Source organism: Curcuma longa, chromosome 10, assembly GCF_044706935.1.
Source record: "Curcuma longa cultivar G26 ecotype Majalengka, Jawa Barat chromosome 10, ITB_CL_G26_1.1, whole genome shotgun sequence".
In the NCBI taxonomy this organism is placed as follows: Eukaryota; Viridiplantae; Streptophyta; class Magnoliopsida; order Zingiberales; family Zingiberaceae; genus Curcuma; species Curcuma longa.
Window position 1 is genome coordinate 10,946,527 of NC_133870.1, and position 21,657 is coordinate 10,968,183.

Here is a 21,657-nt window from a genome sequence, read left to right on the forward strand (position 1 = left end):
TACATTCTGAGTTATTGGAGTACTACAAGGTTTTGCCCTAACTTTCTTGTCTCAGTTAATAAGTCAAGAACATATTTCCTCTGAGATAAAAATATATCATTTTTACTCCTCATTATTTCAACACCTAAGAAATACTTTAGCACCCCTAAATCTTTTGTATGAAATTGAGTGAGAATGAAAGATTTGAGAGATGAAATTCCCGTAGTATCATTACCAGTAATCACATATCATCCACATACACAACTAACAGAATAATACCAGCTCCTGATTGCTTGTAGAACACGGAATGATCAGACTTGTTTTTCTTCGTACCAAACTTTTCAACAACCTGACTAAATTTTCCAAATCAAGCACGAGGACTTTGTTTTAAACCATACAAAGTCTTTCGAAGATGACAAACTCGTCCCATCTTCCCCTGAGCAACGAAACTAGGAGGTTGCTCTATATACACCTCCTCTTGAAGATTACTATGAAGAAAAGCATTCTTGATATCAAGTTGATGTAAAGGCCAATGATGAGTAGCAGCAAGAGAAATAAACAACCGAACAGGTGTCAACTTTGCAACAGGAGAAAAAGTATCAGAATAGTCTACACCATATGTTTGAGCATAACCCTTAGCAACAAGACGAACTTTTAGTCTGGCAACTGATCCATCTGGATTGACTTTAACATTAAATATCCATTTGCATCCAATAGCTTGTTTTCCTGGAGGTAGATCAACCAAGTCCCAAGTATCATTATCATCTAAGGCTTTCATTTCCTCTATCATTGCATCTCGCCAACCGTGATGAGATAAGGCCTTACGGACAGTTTTAGGAACAGAAATAGAGTCAAGTGAAGCAATAAAAGAACAAGAAGAGGACGACAAGCCATTATTAGAAACAAACGAAGAAATAGGATAAGTACACTGGCGTTTACCTTTTCGTAATGCAATAGGAAGATCATCATTCGGAATTGGATCTGATGACGAAGTAGTAGGTGCAGGACATGAATCAGTAGGTCGACGCCTAGAGTATATTTCAATAATAGGAGGTTTGACTAGAGTTAGTTCTGAGACAGGTGTAAAGGATGTTACAGAATATACCAATAAGTCATCATCTTCCTTTTGAGAAGTGAAAACCCTAGATTGGATGTCACGATAGGGCTTCAAATTGAAATTTGTAGATTTTATCGAAAACCCATGATGAATTCAAATAAATGAAGTATAGGGGCCTCGAGTCGTGTTTTTCCAAGGACTAGTAGAAAATTGCTTAATTCGAGCTTATCGTGTCGTATTTTTGGGTTTTCTAATAAAAATGGGGGTTTTGGTGTTTTTGAATCAAATGAAACTGAAAATCAACAACTATGAAACCAAATCCACCTAAGAAATGGCTAAAACCAAAGCTTAAGGCTAGCAATTATGGAAACTGATACTTGAAACCGAATTGGCACGCTACAGTGCAGCTCTAATTAAAACAAACAATTCAAAATAAAAACCTAGGTGCGTGAACTAGAAACCTGAAGCTAGATACAATTTAATTGCAGGCAATTCAATCCCTATGGAATGGCAAGGCAAGTTAAAATTTGGCACAAACAGTGAGTTTCGGATTATCAGAATTTCAGACATCAGATTTCAAGGAAGCTTGAATTCAGATAAACCGACTCTAATGCAAATCAAAATCCAAACAAGGCAAGGCATTAACCTAATAACAGGATTCACGAAATTGCTAAGCTATTGAATTACAAAAACTGAATTTGCAGAAACAAAAAGAGTTCAGAATTCAGAAATGCAGAAACGATGAAATTGCATCCATTCATCCCTTTTCTTCGTGTTTTCTTTCTTGGTGTCAAACAAGAACCGAAGAGGCAACTGGATTGCAGCGAGACACTGGAGAGCAGAGGCGCAGAGTCACCGGCACGCCGTGATCTGCCGGAAGTTCTCTTCGTGCTCGCCACGTCGCAACCAGCCAGAAGCCTCCTCACGCGCGGCGGAAGGCGATAGCGTCACGGCAGTTGGTAGCGGCAGAAGCACCGTTTGTAAGCGGCAATCACGGCACTACGAGCAGAGGGCGTCGTTGCAGGCGGCGCTTGCAATGGGCAGAACGGCGGTGATCGCGTCGCGTGGGAAAGAAGTGCGACGCGGGCAGGAATAGGGGAAAGAAGCCGCGCTCGCGTGAGGAACGAAGCCGGGGAGAGAAAAATAGAAAACCTAATTTCTGGGCTCTGATACCATGATAGAAATAATTAAAGAAATCTTATTCAATAAAAGAGATACAAGTCCCTATTTATATAGGAGTTTTATGGACCTATTCTATGAGATTTATTCTAATAAATATAACCAATACCAATAAATTCAATCTTTTTTTAGTTGATTGAATTCATGATCACATAAGCCTATTTGATAATAGATACTTCAATCAACTTAAAATTTTTTCTAATCAACTTAAGCATTTGATCATCTAAGCCACTTGACTTTTGTTGCCTTCCTCGGTCGACTTAATATTCTTATTTTAAATTTCAACTTTGTTCAATCAACTAAATTCTCATTAGTCAACTTCCAAACAAAGAGCAACCATTTTACACAAGGAATATCTTAGTTGACTATCTAATCGACTAAGCCTGCGTCAATTGATTAAATTTATATGTAGTTTATTCAACTCAAAATAGAACGCTTCTATTTGTAAGAAAAATATCTTCAGTCAAGTCCCTAATCGATTCAACACATCAATCAACAAATATTAAACCTTGAAACTTTTATTTCATTATTGAGTGCTCGATGAAGTCAAAGTCTATCTAAAATTCAAAATAGAAGTTATTGACTCTCAAAACTCACTTACTTGCCAAGAAATCTTGCTTTAATTCCTTCCTCATCTACTAAGAAATCTTGCTTCTAGGACTTTCTTGTACATCATATATATGGTTTGTTTGTACAATCATGCCCTAGCATGCATGCAATGGCGTAGTCAAAATCAACAACTGCCCTGGACTAATTAATAAAACTAAATTAGAATATTTTAATTTTTTAAATTTTTAAATTGAAAATTGTTGGACTGCACTGGTTGAAGCCCAGTGCAACCACCCCCTGGCTACGCCAGTGCATGCATGCATGTGGTTTTGATGTTTAGACAATGTTTAAGTTACACAATGCGATTTGTCTCACATGAATATTTTGTGTGTGTGTGCAGGTAAACTTGACATAAGTTGTAGGTACAACAAAGGAAGTCTAAGAAGGTTCTTGACAAAAAAAAGTTCAAGTGAACACTTGGCGCGAAGGAAGTTCTAGTAGACTAAGGTTAACTAGATGCTAGGCAATGGAAATCCTAGTGGGTCGATAAGGACCAAACTAGGCAAGTACAGAAGCCCCAGTAGGTCATCCAGGATTAGATACTAGGCAAGTGCAGAAGTCTTAGTGAGTCGTTAAGGATTGGACGCTAGGCAAGTACAAGACATCCTGGTGGATGGACAAAGATCAAATACTAAGTAAAGGAAGTTATAGTGGATTAATGAGGACCAGAGGTTGGCATGAGGAGGAAGTCCTAAAAGTGAGGAGTTTCTTAACAAGGAGGAAGTCATGGGGATCTAGAAAATCTCTCGGCATCAAGGTCAAGTTAATAAGGAAATTCTAGTATCTTGGGGAACAAAGACAAGTGCCAACTCAAGCTAGAAGTGACTAGAAAGATTGTGTTAATCGATTATAAGAATGTCAATCGGAAAATATCTTTTTGTTTGCTAGGAGTTAGAGGCAATCGACTCGAGTAGTCAACTGCTTACCTAGTAATTAACTGATAAGCCTTTAGCAATCGACTAATGAGTCCAACAACAATAGTTCAATTTATTATTAATGCTAAAAATATAATACACAGTCATCAAATTGTTATCAACAATCTACTAGTAATGTTTGACCAATCAACTGCTTATCTGAAAACGCTAATTTCAGTGAGAAAGAAGAAAGTATAGGATCCTTTGATGCTGGGGGGAAGTGAATAGCGTAATCAAAATTTTTATCATTTTTTCCTATCAGAGATGTTAGTAACATATCGGAATAAAATAAAATAAAAATAAGACAGGAAAGAGAAAATAAGTTTAACATGGTTTGACAACCCCCCACCCCCCAAGGTCCCTAATTCACCTAGGTCTTAAACATGAGTACTAGTGATTTTCTTATTTTTGAAAATCTTCCAGAGACGGAGAAACCTCTTACAATTTAGTAAGATACAATCACAAATAAAATAAGAGTAGTACAATAATAACAAGTAAAAACCAACTCGTAAGATCTCATCTGAAGCCCTAAGTGATGCGACACTCCTAGCACTTCTTGAACCACACAAGTAGAACTTGAGCACTTTATAAGCACAAGAATGAAGATGGATGATAGCGATTGTTATTCGAAGAGACTACCTTGACACCCCTTTTATACTGCTCAATCAACACTCCTCCGATCGACTGGAGGCTCTTTCGATCAACTGAACCTCTGTCGAATCGGTTGGAAACTCGATCCTCTTTGGAAAACTTTTGGCCCTTCGATCACTTGGATGCCCTCCTATCGCTGGACCTCAATCAAAACTTTATCTGTGACATGATTTGTGTGTATTGGATCACATTAACTTCTGATCGATCGGACTTTTGGTTGACTGGACTATCTTCCGATTGCTCGAACCATGAGTCCAATAACTCAAACTAGTTCCTAATTGGTCCCGCCTGAGTCTTCGTCCGACTGCTGTGTCTTGCAAAGCAACCAAGAAGACAACAAGCAAAACCTAGTACTTAGTTTGCCTAACATATTAGGTTCACTTGTTTGGAGTTTACTACTCTAAGATTTCTCTCTTTACCAAGTGTTCAACTCCCAACTGGCTTATTGAGACTTAACTTAGTTCTCAACTAGGTTTGCCTTATTCCCAACCAAGACTTCCATTGTCTAGTCTTGCTAGGACTTCTACCATCTGATTCCCAATCAGGACTTCTACTGCCTAGCTATGTTAGGACTTCCACTACCTAGTTCTCAACCAGGTCTTTCTTTTACCCAATCTCACTAGGACTTACATCGCCTAGTTTTCAATTAGGACTTACATTGTTTAGTTCTCAACTAGGACTTTTCATCACCTAAAGTTTATTTCCTTAGGATTTTCCATTAACTTTCAAGTATTTGATCATACTTGAACTTCTCACTCACTTCCAAGTTTTAAGTCAACTTTGACTTGGCTGAACTTATCACTCAACTTGATCAACCATAATTTTAAACATATTAATCAAAGTAAATCATCAAAACCTTGAAGGTCAATTGCACCAATAGAAAACTTCTAGTTTGATTGTATATGAGCCAAGGCAAGCCAGGGAATATGTGAGAATTAAATTCTTGTTTCTCTAAGTGCTCAAAAGCTCTCAATCTTTCTTTTCTTGTAATTGTGCTCTCCTCCGGTGCTTTAAGTCTTCATCTTGAAAAAGGGAAGTGCAAGAAAGATTTTTCTATCTTTAATTTTAGTAAGTAGATCATTCTTTATTAAGCAGATCATTCTTTATTTCTAAATGAATTGCAATAATTTTACATATTATTGTTGTTTTTTCTACTACAACTAATTGTGTCTGAAAAGTTTGATTGGGTATTCACCCCTCCACCTTCTCCTCGATCATATAAATGGTATCAGAGCTTACTAGGACCTTTTCAATTGTCAAGTATCTAATCATTCTTAACTTACTTAAACTTCTCTAAGCATCAAATATTCAATCACTCTTAATTTAGACGTCTCTAAATGTCAAATATTTAATCATTCTTGACCTATTTGAGTTTCTTCTTTAGCAGCATTACTTGAACTTATTTTTTTTATTAAATATTTGATTAACCTTGACCTATTTAATTTTTTTATGTATTATACTTGCAATAACTTATCAAGTATCTACACTCAATAAATTTTATCAGCAAATATAATAGGGGAAAAAATCAAAAGGGCATCCATCATTTGATAAATCGTTAGATGGACACCTCTTTTCCAATTAACATCAAATGAGCGCCCCATTTAAAGTAAATTAATCAAAATACCCCTAGATCGAATTTTAAGGTTTAGGTTGTAATAGCTAATTGTAAGCTGTTATATGTTGTAGTAGCTATTTGGTAGCTTCTACATAATCAATTATAATCAAATAATATTCATTTAAAATATAGTGGGTGTCATGAGTCTCCTTAGTTTATTTTACTCATTAAAATGTTATTTTAACTAAGTTATCACTCTCCAATAAGCAAAATCAATATAAGATAATTATGATGTTATTGAAAAATCTAGCAACCAACTACTATACATTATAGCAGCTATCTGCTAGCTTCATAACTGACCGCAATTAGATAATATTTATTTAAAATATAGTGACTATCATGGAGTCCTCTTAATTTGTTTTGCTCATTGAAATATTATTTTAACTAAATTATCACTCTCCAATAAACATAATCAATATAAGATAATGACACTGTTACATAAGCCAGTAACTAGTTGTTATACGTTATAGCAGCTACCTGTTAGCTTCTACACAGTTGATCATGACCAGATAATATTCACTTCAAATGCAATAATGAGTGTCATTAAGTCCCTTTAGTTTATTTTACTCATTGAAATGTTATTTTAATTAGGTGATTACTCTTCAATAAACAAAATCAACATAAGATAATGACACTATTGAAAAAACTAGTTAGCAATCAGTGTTACATGTTGTAATAGCTACCTGCTAGCTTCTACACAGTCGATTGTGATCAAATAATATTCATTTATAATGTAGTGGGTGTCATGGAGTCCCTTTAGTTTGTTTTGCTTAATAAAATATTATTTTAATAGGTTATCACTCTGAAATAAACAAAATTAATATAAGATAATAATACTATTATAGATGCTAGCAATCAGTTGTTACATATTTTAGCAACTAGCAACCAGCAACTATATGTTATCGTAGTTACACGCTACAATCTAAATCTTAAAATCCGGTCCAAGGATATTTTAAATAGTTTACTTTAAATGAAGTACTCATTTGAAATGACGTTAATTAAAAAAGGAGTACCTATCTGATGATTTATCAAATGATATTTGATTCTTGTCTAATATAATATTACTCAAATTTAAATCTTATTGAAGTCGACTATTTGGACAAAATTGCACCTTGTTTTAGAATGTCACCGTCCATTGATCGGAAATGTATAAGCAATTTTGTTTTATGCGTCATTATAAATATTACAAGGAGATGGACTTAAGTTTCTAGATAGTACGTACGATATGAACAGAATAATATAATATAAATATTACTTGCAATTTACTAAATTTATTTCATATAATGCTAAATGTATTAGCTTTCTAGGTATACGCGTAAAATTTAGGTGAATAGGAAATTAATTAAAAAAACATATTAGATTGTCACTGAAGATTATATTAATTTGAGACATTGTGATAAAACACTTGAAATACAATAATTTTGCCCTTGGACATTAGCCGCAAGATACTCAATAATTTATCTAAGTATTCACGGTTGAATTTCAACTACAATATATTGTAGAAAATATTTTCTTTTGATGAAATAAAAAATTTAGTACATTGACGATGGGACGTGGAGTCAAGTGATGATGAAAAAATTTTATGAAACTAAATCGATCATCTTAAAATTAGTTAGGAACTTGATATTTGAGTTATTTAAAAAAATTTAAATGCAATTATTTTTTATATCAGAAAAAAAAATTCAATAAAAAATTTCTTATTTTTAATTAAAAGAAAAGGCTATTTGAAAAAATAATTAATTAATTCAAAAAATAAATTATCGTTATATATATTTCTAGATAAAAATTAAAGGATATCCTTTATTTTTTATTATATATGTTTTATATTCTGAAAAAATATATATTATTATAGTAAATTTATCAAAATTAAATAGTAATTTTACTCAATTATTTTATATTATAATAATTTTAATTAAATTAGTAATTATTTCAATTAAATTACTTATTTAAATCAATTTTATTTAAAATTTAATTAATTTTGATTATCTTCATTTAATAATTTTGAATATGATATCATAATATGAAATAAGAGGTTTTTTAAAGTTATAAATTAAAATACTCTATTTTCAAGATTAATCGGAACATCTAATTATTAATATAAATTAGGAAGTTGTTTTGATGATAAAAATAAATGAACCCTTTTCAGTTTTTCAAAGTGTGAAATCTGATGCCATATCAAGTACGACAGATGGTGGTGGGGCTGCATACAAAAAGCGGGTAAACGATTTGGACTTCGTCGTCGTCCGTGACCGCGGAGGAGGCAGGCAGGCAGGCAGGCAGGCAGGGCTGGCTGGCTGGCTGGCTGGTCACACGGCACGAATTCCAAACCACGCCGCTTCCGCCTCAGCGTTTGCCCTGCAAAAGCTGAGCCGACCACACTTGCCAGCCCATCGCACTGCTGCCACAGCGCCTCTTTCTTTCTCGGCGGTAACTCCACACCACGCCCCTCTCGCTTCGTGCGCCAACAGTCCCCGCGGCCTTGGGTCGGATCCGGTCTCGCAGCGTGGAGTGGCGGCCGCACCGCCGTTTCCCTCTTCCGTTCGTTCCGGATCGCGCCTTCGTAGAAGAAGAAGAAGAAGAACCAGCAAGATTTTTTTTTTTTTAAGAAAAAAAACATTGGCTTTTCTTCCTCGTTGTTTATCGGAGTTAATTGGCTCTGTGCTTTTCTCGGCCTCCTTTATGGCTTAGCTGACCTCTGCCGTCGTTTGCTACTGCGCCTCACAACTTCAATTCTGTCACCCTTGGACGATTGCCCACAGAGAACAGTTGGAGGGAGAGAGTGAGGGAGACGAAGAAGGGAAAGGTAGGGATCTTAATTACGCAATTTCCTCCTCTGACGCCTCTCAGAAACCCATTGCGGAGAGGAAACTTAGGCCGGTGCTCGCCACTCGCCCCAGAGAAGCAAACTTTGGAAGCTATAAGTTGTCTTTCTCTCCTCGCCCCCTTCTTGCCATTCCCTCGCTCTTCCAGTATTAAAGAGGGGCAGGCTTTGAGAAAGGTGAGATTTTTATTGACCTTTTGGGATCCGGACGAGGACGAAATGAGCCCTGCTTTTATTCATCCCTCCCAGTTTGTCGAGCTAGAGTCGGTCCATTAAAACCAGGAGATTTCGACTTCGGAGTTGTTTTTGTTACATTTCTTCTTTTTCTGGTTCATATATGGATGGCAGAGATGCCATGGCGATGTCTGGCGCGGCCTCATACTACATAGCTCACAGAGGAATCCCTGGCTCCGTCACTAGCTCCCAGTCTGGATTGCACATGACGGCACAGCCCGGCGGCCGTTCCATATCTAACCTCGTCGCTAGTCTCACCGCCCCTCCCTCCAGCATTGGTGCAGCGGCGTTTCAGGTGGAGTCTCCGCCTGCGGTGTCGTCCCACGGTGGCGTTGGACTTGGCGAAGGTGTGAGCCAGGCAGAGCCGGTGAAGAGAAGGAGAGGACGACCTCGAAAATATGGGCCGGACGGGAGTGTAGCTTTAGCACTGTCGCCTATTTCCTCCTCCGCGCCCTATGGCTCCGTGATCGGATCTAGCTCGGCTTCAGAGTCTGGCGCTCCTACGCAGAAGCGAGGGAGAGGACGGCCCCCGGGCACTGGAAGGAAGCAATTGTTAGCATCGCTTGGTGGGTTAAAGATCTAAACTTGGCCTTCCTCTCTGAAGTTTGAAGCTTCAACAACAATGAATTATGACTGTTAAAGTTATGAAAATTTTAAATTGTTCACTTGTACCAACCACTAAATTTGTTTTTTTGTAGTATAGTATATAAAATGCAGTTCAAAAGATTGAGAACATGCCTGCGTTTATTTAATTGGTACAAGAACTGTCCAGCAATAATATCTTAATGGTCTAAAAAGGTTGAATGTCACAGTTTTTACCTCTGTTTGTCACCACTTACGAGTTCGGTCTATTCTTTGTTGAGTTCATTTGGCTGGACTTCTTTTTATTGTCCACAAATTGGGCAACTGAATTCTGAAATTGGATTACAACAGGTGAATGGGTTGCTGGTTCAGCTGGAATGGGCTTTACTCCACATGTCATAACGATTGCAGTTGGAGAGGTATGCAATTTTCCATCTTGTTTATTTTGCAGAATGACCTTTAGATCTCTTCCCTTTTGCACATCTTCAAGCATTTTATCAAAGGTTACACTTACTCTGACTAGTTAGGCTTATGCTAACAATGTAAAGTTATCTCAGTTTTTGTTTCTAAAATTAATATGCAACTTATTCTTATTTCTTGAGTTCATTCAATTCGTATCAAGTACTTCGTCTTCTGTGTTAGACTTATTACTGTTAAGACAGGCGTCTCACTGCTTACTCTAGGGGGAAATTTTTGCCTTTCAACTTGACATATCATTAGTGTGGCATCTCTATCCTAACCAATTTGTTTCAAAAATTAAGCACTGTGAAAACATCTCGGCACGGGCAAGTCTTGTGGCATATATTTGCACGTGTAGTGGATTCTCCTTGTGCTTCTTTTTCCTTCTTTGACCAACTTGACAAAAAATATTGCACCAAGATTGCTACAGACAAATAATATCTAATACACGATACACTATGCAGGATATCGCCACAAAGATTATGTCATTTTCACAGCAGGGACCAAGAGCTGTTTGTATCCTCTCAGCAAATGGTGTTGTGTCTTCTGTGACCCTTCGGCAATCTGCAACTTCTGGGGGCATGGCCACTTATGAGGTTCAGAACCCTATTTTTGTTTCAGGATTTTCGTTGTCATATTCTACTAAATTGATTCCAAGAAAATTGCTAATCAATAAGTCCAAGTGAAAATGATCAAATTCTGTGGTAATTGGATTTTGGTTTTTTTTTAAGGAAAAATGTAGGTGAAAATTCTCACTAGAGTTTTGAAGGTGTGATTTGATACTTTAATTCCCAGACCACCCTGGGCAACATGACTTATCTTACTAACACCTTCATATGGTATTAAACGTCGAGTGCTGGACGACTTCATCTTGCAACAGTTCAATCACTTCATTCTGAAGGAATGATTTTGCCATTAACAGAACATTTTTATTTCTCCATGTGAATTTAGAGGCAACAGGGACAACAGCGGCGTATAACTAGAATTTTCATGCAAATAGCTACTTGTGAATTGTTATATCCTTCCTAAGCTGCTTCAGTTGATCAGTGGTTATTCATCAATCAGATTAATTAGTTAATCAGCTAGTTTTGAAGAAATGGAAATTCTATGATTCTCTAGGGGCAAAATTCTGTTACTAACTAATGCCTATTAAAGTATTACCACTATTTTCTACAAACCCGTCCTTTTATTAGAGTTTGTTTTACTGGAAATATTAGCAGGTCAAATATTTGTCCATAGGAGGTTTTGAAGTTGCTACAGATCTGTATGCATGCAGATTACATATGAGTTGCTCCAAACTGCGCGCTTTAGCAGTTTCCCTTGGTTATTATTTTTCTTTGAATTTATTAGTTTTCATGTGTTGAAGTGGAGTACTAAACAAAGATTAAGAAATCTATGAACTACCAACCATTAGCAAGTTTCATAATGATTTTTTGTCACAGATTGTCTTATCATCTACCAATAGTTTCTTGGTCTAGTGACAAGCGAGCTAGATCCAGAGAGCTTCTTACCAAAGGTCAAGAGGTTTGAGTTTGTATAACGACATTGACACTTGCTAGAGGCTTATCCTTGTTTCTCCCACCTAGAATAGGGAATACACCTCATGGTCTAGACCTAAACAATAATATAAAAGCTTACCAAGTAAGAGCGAACCTAAGGATTTAGTATTCAGATCTCACCCTGTCCTAATTTCCGCCTCAAGTTCACAACCATGCTTGATTGGCAATCTTGAGAGATCTCATGAATTCGTTGTTATATTTTTAAAACTATTGTATTCAGTCATTCTGCATATTCATGAGTTTCCACTTACAACCCAATAAGTAATCTTTGAAAATTTTCTTCTGTTTGGACAGGGCCGATTTGAAATTCTTGGTTTATCTGGTTCATACATGATGACTGACAATGGTGAATCACGGGGCAGAACTGGAGGACTGAGCATCTCTCTTTCTAGTCCCGATGGTCGGGTAATTGGCGGTGGCGTAGCAGGAGTGCTTAAAGCTGCCACCCCTGTACAGGTTGTTACTCGAGTTCTTAAATTATACTTCATGAACATAGGCGGCGTATCAACGTCATGTGATAATATGGTTAGATTTGCTTCTTGTGTATCAAGAAATCAGATTGTACATGAAAAAGTCGTAATGTTCGGCTTAGTCTTTGTATCCACATGCATATTTATGCTCGAACCATGATGTATATTTCTTCCTTTCACAGGTCATTGTTGGAAGTTTCATTTACACAGGCTCCAAGGCAAAGAACAAAGCAAAAGCTAACATTGAAACAAACCACCCTGAAGTTGAGCTTCAGGTTGGGGATGAGCAAACTACACCATTTGCAGCTCCTCCCAATGCAAACCTTACTTCTTCCATCATGGGGGGGTGGCCTGGGTCGAGGCAGCTGGACATGAGGAATGCTCACATCGATATCGACTTGATGCGAGGGTAGATTATCATAATTGTTGTGCCGAATTGTTGTTCATATTGGTCACCAAGCAGTGACTTAGGATTAGTCACAACTTATCCTAATATGCCTTGTTCCAGGGATTGCAGTGACTTTAGGGAAGTTTGTTTTCAGTTAAGTCGTTAGGTAGTATGCATTGTTGTTTAATGCATTGTGGTGTTCATCTGTTAAGTGGTGTGACCCTGTTGAAGGAAAGACATTGCAATTAAGTTTAAAACTCTGCTTGTTTACCAGAAAAAAATTGTAAAAAACATTTTTTTATGAATATCTTTTTGGAAAATTAAATTAGTTTTTTGCCTTTGAGATGTGTTGATGAAAAATGTTTTCCTATGTGGAGCACACTTAGAAAAATATTTTTCCCCTAAGTTTGGTTGCAAGGCAACATGGTGTATTAAAAAGTTCTAAATTAAAAGAGGAAGATATATAATTAATGACTCTAAAGGATCTAGGGAATACATAAGAGTGTTTCTTTATAAATTTAGAGTAGCTTAGGTTCATTTAGTAGTTTTGTCCAAAGTTGCTACAAGGACCTAAATTGATCAAAAGTGAAAGAAAAAAAAACAAGAATTCATATAACAACTCCATTAGGTCCAAAAATACACATTAGTGCTTTTTTCATGAATTTTATAGTTTAGATCTATGTAGTAGCTTTGTCCAAAATTGCTACATGGATCCAAATTGTGAAAGTTTTAAATATATAATCCCTTTGTTATTGCTCGACATATTATGAAATTTTAATAACATATTTCTTATCTCTGTAGTGCTAAATGACTTTAAGTTAATTCTTCACAAATAACAGGTTCCTATGAGGGGTCTAGAAGAATTGCATCATGTAGTTATACAAATAAATTACAGTGAAATGATTTTGTGTTTTGGAGATGAGATTATGAAGTCTGATGCTTCACCTTTTAAGCTGTCTTAGAAAGTCTTATGAGGTTGGATGCTATACTAATACTCAGACTACCATTCGCTAGAGGTTAATTAGCTTGCTCAAGCGCGGTTCGATCCCCAGCTACGGCGTATTTGTAGATTTTTCCTCCAAATGAGGAACGCAATCAAAGGATGCTGGGCATCTGGATTGGCCGCCGTATCCGATTTACCCTAGTGGTCGGTGAGAAACGTGGGACCGGACCGACCACCCCAGATGTGGCTACTGGGATTATCATTTTTTTTAATTAGCTTGCCCAAGCGAAATTTTTTCCTACGTTGAAGATCAAGTGAAAAATGATATTTTATTATTTTTTAATAATTTAAGTATTCAATTTTTCAAGTGAATTAATTTTATAGATGACTGATCCAACAAAACTATTTTATTTTATTGTTGTAGAATAATAATGATGCAAAGAGAAAATTTATAACTTTGATATATTTACACGGCAAACTAATATATGTGCACGAAATATGTGTAAGGAGAAAACTATTACTTTTATACCGGTTCTCAAGGTAAATGTGAGTAACGCTCGCGTTATTGGACACCAACAACCAGACCTTTACAATTTGCCCCTTGATAAAGCTAGCCATGCTCCATCACGTATTCAACTATGGCCCACAAGGATCCATGTTTTTCTAATTCAAGTACTTGACTATAGCCTGATCCATGCTTTTTCCAATTCAAGAACTCAACCACTATGGCCCGACCCATGCTTTTTCCAATTCAAGTACTCAACCATGGCCTGACCCATATGTAACGATCGCCCTTCTTACCCCAAGGCGATCCATTACTTACTTGCTAAAATCTAATATTAATTTAAAATTTCTTGCTATGTGATAGTTGAGTAAACATATGCTCCCAAATTGGGTAATATAAAATCTAACCATCTTAGTAACAATGATCCCAATAAACCTATAGTTAAGTTCTACCACATGTATTAAATGATTCTAGACTATTAAAAAGATATCTGCATGGCAATTAAACATACTTTAGCAATTTCTAAACATGGATTTAGAAACCTAGCCAGGGTATCAACTTGACATTAAAACTAAGCAATGCTAGCATCTGAATTTATCCTAAATAACATGTTGGCATTAAAATGGTTCCGTAACTTCCAATCTTTCCTTTCATTACTAATTAGCATGCTATTGCATTTTACAAACTATTAATTAATGCATAGAACTACCATAGTTGTTAACATTCGAAAGTGTGGAAAATAAACATCTCATAAAGACTAATCTTTAGCATTCTTAATGATGCAAGTTCCCAAGGCTCTTTATTCTAAGTTCCACCACATCACACACTTCGCATCGTCTCTGCTGCCTCCGCTACTTGAATTTTCCTTTGCCCTTATCTGCAGTACAAGGAAAATGAAACTATAAGCATAAAGCTTAGTAAGTACCATCCTACTCACAAAACGATACATAATTTAAAATCATGCTTTTGAAAATATGAAAGGAAACATCTTCATGCTTGTCATTTATTCCTACTGAAACATATAAGCTAGACAAATATCATGGCATACTCATCATAACAAGCACATGAACTAAAATCATAAACTGAACTAAGCTGAATCTTAAAAACTAATTTCACTTCAAGTTAGTAATGAGCTTTTGAAAACTTATACATATAATAAGTGAAAATAGTAATCATCCTGCTGTGGGCCCGGCATTGTGCTACTTATGCGTGCATCCCTAAATAGATCCAAGGTAGCTAATCCCGAACCCATTAGGGTACTACTAGGCGATCTCGGGCCTAGGGGCGATCTCGGAGCCCACCCATGGACGAACTTGGGTCCAAGCACATGCCAAAAAAAGTAAAATACTTTCTTTAATACTTCTTTTCTTTAACCTTGCATATATTAGGCGATCTCGGGCCTAGGGGCGATTTCGGAGCCCACCCATGGACGAACTCGAGTCCATAATTACTGAGGCAAGGTAAATTATTTTCATAAACATTCTATAAGAGAAACTAATCTCCACATACATATATAAATTTTTGAATAACTAAAACTATGGATTTATGCATACGAACGGAGCTACTTATACTGCAGATGAGAGGTACTTACCTCCTGGGCTAATTTCCTTACAATTCTTCCGTTAGAGAAGAAGATCTTCTCGGTGATCTCCCTACGTCGACGCGTTCTTCTCGCGGAGAGGAGCGTCTTTGTAGAAGAAGTTCTCCGGAAACCTTCCTGTGATCCTAGGGGACGGAATCCTCGTTCTTCGGGTTTGGGGCGCCGAGAGGGAGGAGAAAAGAGGGCGACGGCGTTCTGGGTGAGAGGTGAGGGAAGGGTTTTCGAAGATAATCAAAACCCTCTCTCCTCCTATTTATATTAAGTGATTCTTAGACCTAACTCGCCGATAAATAAAATTTGGTTCTTCTTTTATTGAAACAGACTTGTTGGGCACTTGGTTATTGGGAATATCTTTAAAGTTGCAAATTCCTATAGGTCGCGGGGTCAAATCCCGCCTCGGATACTTTATTTTTGTTACTTCCGCTAATCCAAAAATTCCAGAAAAATATTTTAAAATTCTAGAAAAATCAAAGAATATTTATAAACTTATTTTCGAGAATTTTCGAGAAATCCCGCCTCGGATATTTTTCCTTCCTATTTATTTTAAGTGATTTCTAAACCTAACTCGCCTATAATTAAATTTCGATTCCTACTTTTTTGAAATAGACTTGTTGGCTTTTTTGGTCATTGGAAATATTTTAAGGAGCCGCTTGGTACGCGGGTTTAGGAGAGGGGAATGAGAATGAAATTTATTTCATTCCCATTTTTAATGCTTAGTAGACAGGAATGGATATCCAAATAAGGATATGATATCCCTACTTTCATACCCTACCCCTCCCCCGGTTATCGCCAAAACTCATTCCCACGCGCGGCGCTTTTTTTTCTCGTGGTCGACAGTACCCGCGGGTCGCTCTTCTTCCCCATCCGGCGCGATTCTTCCCCCTTCCTCGCGATCGCCTCCCTGCCTCGATTCTTCTTCTCCACCGCGTTCGTGTTGCGCCGCGATCGCCCTCCCTGTTGCCTCGCACGCGATCGCTCTCTGTGGGGTTCGTGTGGCCTCCCGTCCTCGTCATATCCCGTTCCTCCCCTCCTTCTCCAGTCTCACCTTCCTCCTCCGTCTCTCCACCGAAGAACCGGAAATTTAAAGCGATTGGTCGCTCTCTGTGATTCATCCTCTTGGCGGCTCATCTGCTACGCCACAAGTCTTAATCGCTTGAAGTCGATGAGATTTCTCCATTTTCAAATCCACTGGCAAGATGGCTTCGCAGCCGTCGAATTCTGGTAGGTTTCTTCGATGTTTAGTAGATCTTTCTACGTTTGGAGGGTTTTTTGCATAATCATGAATTGGATCAAATCTCGGATTCTTTGATCTTGCAGTTATGGTGGAGTGTGCAAACCGCTGCAAAGTTTCTAAAGGGGAAGGAAGTGGGAGGTATGAGTGCAGTGTTCTGTCTTGTGCGTGGAAGGCACCGAGGGTTCTTACTGGTTCTCTAGCTAGTACGACCTTGCCGCGCTGCTCGGCGCACCACCGTGATGAGAAGAGGAGGATTCGAAGATCGCGTTGGCTGTGCCATGTGAGTGCGCTAGGTTATTGATTGATTTCTGATTCTTTCTGGAATTTAGGATGAAGGAATTATGTGGCCTTAACTTTGCGTGATTGTCTATCCTTTTATCTCGATGAGGTTGGAAGGTGTTTGTATCTTCCTTGTTCTCTGAGTTTGGAATAGTAGCTTAACGACAAGTGAACAAGTTATTCAGTTTTTTCACCCTCTTTTCTGTTTGAGTACTTTATTAGCGAAGGGTATATCTTCTTTCTTTGTTATTTTTAATAAGTAACTTGTATAAGGATTATTCTCGTTCATTGTCTGTTCAGGACACACATTTACATGATGGAATTAATTCTTTCCGTGATGAGGATCTCTGCAAAAATCATTCCCTAGTCCAATTAAATTGGAAAGATGGGAAATGTTTTATGGATGTTGCAAAAAGTTGAATAGCAATGTGTGAAAGAATGTATCATTTATTTTGTGAGTTAGATAAAACAATTGGTGTCAATGGTTATAGTGGCCAGAGCATGACTTTTCATCGGCCCTGATCAAAGAAGCTCACTAAAGATAATGTTCTTTTCAGATAGGTCATTCATTCACCACATCATGCCAAGAATATGGTTGATTGAGACATTTTTTGGCCAGAGCTATGATTCTATATGATTACTTTTGTCTTTTACATATAAGAGTAAAATGGGAATTTTAACTAATTCCCATTCCATGATTTAAGCCCAACCAAACAACATTAATGGGAATAATACCCATTCCACTATCTATACCAAGCATCAAAAATTCGGTAATCATTCCCATTGCCATTAACCCCTCAATGAAATCCATTACCATTCCCATTACCAAATTTATACCAAGCGCCCCCTAAGAATTGCAAATTCTTAAAGGTCGCGGATTCAAATCCCGCCTCAGACATTTTACGCTCCTATTTGTTTTTGCTACTTCCGCTAATCTAAAAATTTCAGAAAAATATTCTAAAATTCTAGAAAAATCATAGAATATTTCTAAAATTATTTTTGAGATTTTTCGGGCGTTACACCATATGTGTTCCATGCTTTTCCCACCAATGAACATAATCTTACGCTAGCTAAGATTTGACCCATGATATTCTAGATCGCCCCCATGTGTCTTTACCGCTATATACTTGTGTTGGGGGATTATAACTTTGTAACTTTGATATATATGCAAGAGGAAAATTGTAACTCCATAACTTTAATATATCTGTATGGAGAAAAATTATGTGACATTTAACCATAAAACTCTTTGTAACTCTATAATGTATGTGACATCTAACCATTTTAGGTCTATGTAGTAGTTTTTGAACAACTTGCTATATGTTCCTATACTTATCTAAATTCGAAATGAATTTTATACCTACAAAGGATCCAAACATCATAATGGAGTGTCATTTTTTGAATTTAGAATTGTTTAGTGTTAGGACTTGTGCAAGCTAAAGGGGAGGTGAATAGCTTCAATTGCTTCTTCTCGATTTCATGCTCATCTATAAAAGGTTAATACATAGAGGAAACACAATGCACAACAAAAGAAAACACAAGCACAAGACAAATTGATTTACTTGATTCACAATCTCCTAAGGTTACTACATTCAAGGCCTAGTCTTAGCAAATTGTCACTACTAGTTCCTTCTCCTTCTTGGACACCTTCTGGAGGCGGAGAAGCTCTTACAATTTGTTTCTTACAAAACAACACAAATACAAAGGAAATACACAAATACAAATAAATAAAACAATTTTAGACAAATCTTTGCTTTGAAGGCTTTCTTGTTGCTTTGAAATGCCTCTTGATGGCATGAAATGCAGCAACACTTAGTCTCCAAACCCTCAAGAACTAGCTCCTTCAAAACACTTCCAAACCCTCTTTTATAGGGTTTTTGTTCAGGCTAATTTCTATCTAATAGTCGACTGCCAACTCCCACCAATTTACGTTTTTGTCGAATCTAACTTTTTAAACCTGCAGAATGGTTCTTTACTACTCTATTTGACCATCAACAGTTGATTGCTAAACCCTAATAGTTGACTAATCACAAATAGTTGAATCAAATGATCGATTTACAACAATTTTATTTGCTATAGTAACCTAATAGTCGATTGTCCGTATTCACCAATCGACTGCACTAATCATTACTGCAGCAAACCCTGAAGGTAGCAAACCCTAAAGTTACTGTAGTAAACCCTAAAACATTTCAAATTCTAATTTTGAGATTTAGAGTTCATCGATTGATCAATACACTATCAATCGACCAATACTCATATTTCAGTCTTATAAATGTCGAATTTGTATCTTGCTTGGTATCTGATTGACCTCAACCTACCAAGACTTCCTTTGCTTAGCATCTGGTCAACCTTAACTTGTCGAGACTTTCTGTTGCCCAATATTCGGTCAACCTTAACTTGTTAGGACTCTATCATTTGCCAAATATTCGATCTTCCTTGACCTGTTTGAATTTCTCATCCCATTCCTAACATCTGGTCAACAATAACCTATTAGGTCACCTTAATTACCAAGTGTCTGGTGACAACCCTAGAATGGATGTGTCACGATTAGGGTTGTAAATTGATTTAATTACTGAAAACTCATAATGAATACAATTAAGTGAAGTATAGGAGCCTCGAGTTATAGATTTCCAAGGGCTAATAGAAAATCGTTTAAATCAAGCTTGCGTGTGTTTCTTTTTGGGTTTTTTCGAATGTAAATAGGTTTTGGGGGTTTGAAGTGAAATGTAATTGAAAGAAACTGATGCAAGAATGAAAATTTGATGTTAAAAGCCTAACAAACACTCATGTAAAAATCAGAAATTCGGGATGGCTATCAAACTAAAAGTTAGGTTCAAAATTCAGCAAATACACAAATTAAACTGAATGCATCATCAAACACTATGGAAGTAGAACTTAGATAGCAATCCTAACATGATTGGCACATGCATGATTCAAACCCTAAAATCTCGAAACACGAAATCAGTAACTGGGAGTTGAAATTAAATGCAAATGATCTAAATGAAAGCCATTTGAAATCAAATATCAAATTATTTTTGCAGGATAAATGAGGCACTAACTAAAAATCCAAAAATTCTTATACTAGGCTAAAATTGGCACGAAACAGTGGTTTTTGGCACAAATAGCTTGAATTAGACAGAATCAAACAGCATTCAGAAGGGTCAAAATTGAGCTACGCAAACTCTAAAGCTAATCAAATCCAAACAAAAACTAAGCATTAACCACATAACCAAATTACCCAGGTTGCTAAGAAAGGAAATTAATAGAAACTTCAATTATAGATACTGTCAACCGAAATCAGAAACAGAAACTCATCCAACCCTTCCCTTTTCCTTGAATTCATATCAACTTGGTGTCAATCAAGCCGTTTAATCCCACAATGTGGTTTCAATAACCCCTCTGAAGCTTGAAGATGGTCGCCATGTGGTTTGCTCACTGCCAGCACCCCAAAATGTTGAAGAAACCCTCTCCGAACAAAAATAAAATGCTATGCAGACGAGTTTCAACTGGCAAAAATTGGATTCCTTGTCTTCTACGTGCTCCGATCGATTTGCTGAGGATATAAAAGTTCTCCACGATCCTCAGAGTACCCCTCAAAGGATCGCGGCTTCGGATTGAGCTGAAAATGGTCGAAACATGCGAAAACAAAGCTTGAAGCCGCCAGGGAAACCCTCGTCGTCGCGCTTCGTCCAGCTGCCGGATTTCACCCAATCGACCGGCTTTAGACTCCTCGAGGATCAAGGGATACAATGGAATTGGTTTGGGTGGAAGGGGCTTGCTGTATCAGTACGTCGCTCGGCAGAGGATCACGCGAGAGAAGATGAACAATGGCGCAACCACTGTTCATCGCTATTGTTTCGGCTTTTATCCCTCTGATTAATCAAACGATCTGGGTCGTTGATTTCTGATCCAATGGAGGAGCTTTGATCTGGGGTTTTAGGGAAGCCTAGGGTTTGTAAAAATTGATGGATCTTGATCGGGCTTGAGTTGGTCATGTCCTAAATGTGGCTTGATCAATTTGGGTAAACTTAGCTCAATTCGATCGCGATTGAGCTCGATCTTGGTCCAATTTGAACTCTACAATCAATTAAAATCAATTAATATAAAATTCATCATTAAATCATGAAAATTATAATCAAGCCTCAAATATGCAATATAAAATAAATACAATCAAATCGATTCATTACACAATTTATTTTTATACAATAATCTAAAAATGAATCAATTAAAATGCATACAACCCTAACTCATCATCTGGTCCTCCATGATCAATTAGAATTTCTCTTTTCATATCAAGTGTCTAGTCCTCCATAACTTACTTGAACTTCTCGTATGCTAAACATCCGGTTTGGGTTGACCTATTTGAACTTCCACACTCATGCCAAATGTCCGGTCTTCCGTGATCCACTTGGATTTTTTCCATCTCCGATCACTAAGTGTCCGATCCTCTATAATCAACTTAGACTTCTATCACTTCTTATCAAGTATCTTATCAATCTTGATTTACTTGACTCTTACTCAACCAACTAACATATTGATCAAACATCTAAACCCAACTCAAGTCAACTCGAGCTTGGTCAAC

General features: G+C 37.0%; 1 protein-coding gene across 1 annotated transcript; it reads left to right on the plus strand.

Annotated features, from left to right (window-relative positions):
* The first annotated feature begins 8,962 nt into the window (after positions 1–8,962).
* Positions 8,963–12,706, plus strand: LOC141836062 (AT-hook motif nuclear-localized protein 11-like). The gene is made up of 5 exons (XM_074723468.1): positions 8,963–9,625; positions 9,993–10,060; positions 10,565–10,696; positions 11,954–12,115; positions 12,312–12,706. Exons 1-5 carry the CDS (start codon positions 9,163–9,165, stop codon positions 12,540–12,542), a joined length of 1,056 nt encoding a protein of 351 aa, XP_074579569.1. The 5' UTR covers positions 8,963–9,162; the 3' UTR covers positions 12,543–12,706.
* The last annotated feature ends 8,951 nt before the right edge of the window (positions 12,707–21,657 follow it).

Bases quoted from the DNA above. Each gene is read 5' to 3' on its own strand.
- LOC141836062 (XM_074723468.1), top strand. From the start codon at position 9,163: ATGGATGGCAGAGATGCCATGGCGATGTCTGGCGCGGCCTCATACTAC. The intron at 10,697-11,953 runs GTTCAGAACCCT...CTGTTTGGACAG, and splicing joins GGGGCATGGCCACTTATGAG to GGCCGATTTGAAATTCTTGG. The intron at 12,116-12,311 runs GTTGTTACTCGA...TTCCTTTCACAG, and splicing joins AAGCTGCCACCCCTGTACAG to GTCATTGTTGGAAGTTTCAT.